Raw genomic sequence first — 3,584 nt, 5'->3', positions numbered from 1 at the left:
TGACAGGGAAGCCAAATACAAAGGTTCTCTTTCCAGAGGGAACTGGCCAGAAAGGAAGGAAGCTAGGCGTGGTGGGGCACAACTGAAATTCTAGGATGAGGCGGGAAGATTCCAAATTCAAGCAAGGCTTCGGCAATTTAGCCAGGTCCTATCTCAAAAGAAAAACTGAGCGCAGCGGATGCCATTCAGTGTTGGGCCAGAACCCAGCCCCACTAGCCTGGGGAGCCAGGAAGCTCGCCTGCCCAGTAGGGGGCGGCAAGCTCCTGCTCCCGGGTCACCGGCCACAGACCCGAGGCGACGGCTGCGGGGTGAGGAGCTGTGGAAGCTGGACGCAGGCCGTGAGTCCCCGCGTACAGGGAAAGAAAGGTCCCCACGAACCGAGTGCCCGGGCCCCAGAGATATTGGACAAGAGGTCTGCTCCACCCAAGCCTCTGCTGACCCGGGGAACTCGAAGGACGCAGAGTCCAGCTTACTTTTAAGTCTCTTCTAAACCACGTACTACTAAACTCACGCCGCTCCCTGCCTGCACCCCCATTCCCTATCTTCTGCACCCCTAGAATGGTTTCCAGCACGGTCTCTGCGCGCCACAAACTCCGCTAGGAACGCTCGCCCCATCTAGCCCCGCCCCGTGACACCTCGCCCCGCCCAGGCGCACGTGTATAGACCTCATCATGCTGGGAAGTCTCGCGGTGCCAAACTCGAGAGGTCGCGCGAGTGCTCAGCGGAGGGGTGGGGAGAATGGCTGCCGGAAGGCGATGCGGCGCGAGGCAGGGGGTCGTGGGGCGCGTGCGCACTCCGTAGCTCTTCTTGGCGCTTCGATCTGGCGTTCTGCTTGCGCTCTGCTTCTCTTCTTTCTCCTCTTCTCTCCGACCTTACGGGTCGCGGGCGGCGGTCTCCAGTTCGGCCGGTCGGCGAGCTCTTGAGTGGCTTGGCAGAGAACGGGCTGCGCACGGCTTGGAGGACGCTGTGGAGCGGAAAGGGTAGGCACTGTTGAGCCGGGGAAGGGGGTGGCGGTGGGGCTTGAGGTTGGGGTGACGCGGCGAATGAATGAGAACTGAGAAGCTCAAAGGGGAGAGGCATGAAGCATGCCCCCTTTACAGAAGTAGGGTAGGAAGGGATGCTAAGTTGTTTTGTGATCTCTCCGATCTCATGGCAGCTCCCGAAGCATGGCTGAAAACCGGGAGCCCCGTGGGGCCGTCGAGGCTGAGCTGGACCCGGTGGAGTACACCCTTCGGAAACGCCTTCCCCACCGCCTGCCCCGGAGACCCAATGATATTTACGTCAACATGAAGACGGACTTTAAGGCCCAGCTGGCCCGCTGCCAGAAGCTGCTGGACGGAGGGGCGCGGGGTCAGAATGCGTGCACTGAAATCTACATTCACGGTTTGGGCCTGGCCATCAACCGTGCCATCAACATCGCCCTGCAGCTGCAGGCGGGCAGCTTCGGGTCTTTGCAGGTCGCTGCCAACACCTCCACTGTGGAGCTTGTGGATGAGCTGGAACCGGAGACTGATACGCGGGAGCCCCTAACCCGAACCCGAAACAACTCAGCCATCCACATCCGGGTCTTCAGGGTCACACCCAAGTAATTGAAATGAAGCCACACACAGTTCGGTCCCAACGTGGCTGTCCTGACTCTTAGGTGCTAAGTACTGTCACAGACTACCTGCGAGAGCCATGTAAGAAGCCCAAAAGACTGAATTGAGGGTGGGACAGTAATTTCTTATGGGGCCCAAGCAGTGGCTTTTTCTTGTCCAGGACAATAAAAAGTACGAAGTTGTGTTGTTGCCCTGCCACTCACTGGCGCTGCTTCTTTCCTATGTAATTCTGTGTGAATCTGAGTAGGGAGAGTAGGAAACCTCTAGAAGTATTAGGTCCTGGAGAGAACCCTGTTTCCCACCTTCATGGAGTCCAGAGATTATATTGCAGGTAATGTAACATAAAACAAGCTGGATGTTTTGCTAGATTTTTCCAGAAGTAGGAGTTGAACCCAAGGCATTGAGGTTCATCCCCAGGCCATTTTATCTTATTTGACACGTTCTCACTAAGTTGCTGAGTTACCCATGCTGCTCTGGAACTTAAAATGCTTTTGCCTTAGCCTCCCAAAGTATGGGGATTACAGGCATGCACCACCATGCCCAGCCGAACGAGCTATTTAATATAGGAGCCAGCCAATCCCAATGTTTGCCTAAAATTTGTCATGGTCTTAGGAAGACTGGGTAGGTAAAGTGGCCATTATTTTATTTTATTTATTTATTTGTGTGTGTGTGTGTGTGTGTGTGTGTGGCCAGCTCAGCCCACCAGGGGGCGGGGCTGGCTGGCATGTGGTGCTGGGGGATTAAACCGCGGTCCCCCTGTGCTTTGCTAAGCTTGTTCTAAGTAGGTGCTTTAGACCACTGAGCCATCTCGCCAGCCCTAGACTTCTTTCTGATGGTGATTCCCAGGCACTGGAAAAGTAAAGGTTCCAGGAGGCTGTGTGTGAACTGAGACTTTCGGGCCACCTTAATGTAGGTTACGTGGTAGGGGTTGTTTGTGAGATGTTTTTTTTTTTTTTTTTTTTTTTTAGAACCAGAGATTGAACTCAGGCCCTTGCACTTGCCAGACAAGCACTTATTCTACTGAGCCATCTCCCCGGCCCCCTATGAGATGGTTTTGCTATGCAGTTCACACTGGCCTTGAACTCACTATTCAGCCCAGGACAGCCTTAAACTTTTTTTTTGGTGGAACTGGGGTTTTGAACTCAGGCCCTTGTGCATGCCAGGCAAGCGCTTATTCTACCAAGCCATTTTCCCGGCCCCCAGCCTTAAATTCTTAAGATCCCCCCGCCTCAGCCTCCTGAATACTGAGGAAATGAGTTTTGATTTTAATTGGCTCCCAGGCAGCTACCAGACAGAACCTTTCCTGGTTGGACTATACAGAGGCATAAAGACATCTTCCCCAGAATAATTAACTGTGGGGAACAGCTATTAGAAGTTTATGGGAGGGGCTGGTGAGATGGCTCAGTGGTCTAAAGCACCTACTTAGAACAAGCTTAGCTAAAGCACAGGGACCGCGGTTCAATCCCCCAGCACCACATGCCAGTCAGCCCCGCCCCCTGGTGGGCTGCGCTGGCGCGCGCACACACACACATAAATAAATAATTTAAAAAAAAAAAGTTTATGGGAAAACCATATTTTTCACATCAAACCAGAGTCATCTCAAGCATTCATCAAGTGGGGGTAGTGACTCATTTTGGGCCTTCAGTATATTGGGTCACAGTTTTATTCTTGAAAAAAGAAGTGGCCAGGGAGATGGCTCAGTAGAATAAATATTTCCCTGGCAAGCGCAAGGGCCTGAGTTCAATTCCTGGTTCTGCAAAAAAAAGTAAAAGTAACTCATTTTTTAAAAAATCATTTATTTGGTACAGGGTCTCACTACACAGCTCAAACTGGTAGTGATCCTCCTGTCTCGGCCTCCCCACTGCTGGCATTACAGGCATGCATCACTGTGCCCAGTTTTGGTGGCGGGCTTGGCACTAGGCTGGCACAGCACTTCATACTACGGATCAAACCTGGGTTCTTGTGCTTGCCAGGCAGGTGCTTAGA

The 3,584-nt window shown here is 53.0% G+C and overlaps 1 protein-coding gene across 1 annotated transcript; it reads left to right on the top strand.

The window, feature by feature from the left end:
* Positions 1–325: 325 nt before the first annotated feature.
* Pop7 (POP7 homolog, ribonuclease P/MRP subunit) lies at positions 326–1,785 on the top strand. Its single transcript, XM_004630494.2, has 2 exons — positions 326–980; positions 1,157–1,785. The coding sequence occupies exon 2, from the start codon at positions 1,167–1,169 to the stop codon at positions 1,587–1,589; it is 423 nt and encodes a 140-aa protein (XP_004630551.1). The 5' UTR covers positions 326–980; positions 1,157–1,166; the 3' UTR covers positions 1,590–1,785.
* The last annotated feature ends 1,799 nt before the right edge of the window (positions 1,786–3,584 follow it).

This window comes from Octodon degus, unplaced genomic scaffold (genome assembly GCF_000260255.1).
Source record: "Octodon degus isolate 3935 unplaced genomic scaffold, OctDeg1.0 scaffold00035, whole genome shotgun sequence".
Lineage (NCBI taxonomy): Eukaryota > Metazoa > Chordata > Mammalia > Rodentia > Octodontidae > Octodon > Octodon degus.
Note: the sequence above shows the minus strand (reverse complement) of the source record. Positions and strands in the feature narration are given on the sequence as shown.

Excerpts from the sequence above, each read along its gene's own strand:
- Pop7 (XM_004630494.2), top strand. The coding sequence starts at position 1,167 with ATGGCTGAAAACCGGGAGCCCCGTGGGGCCGTCGAGGCTGAGCTGGAC.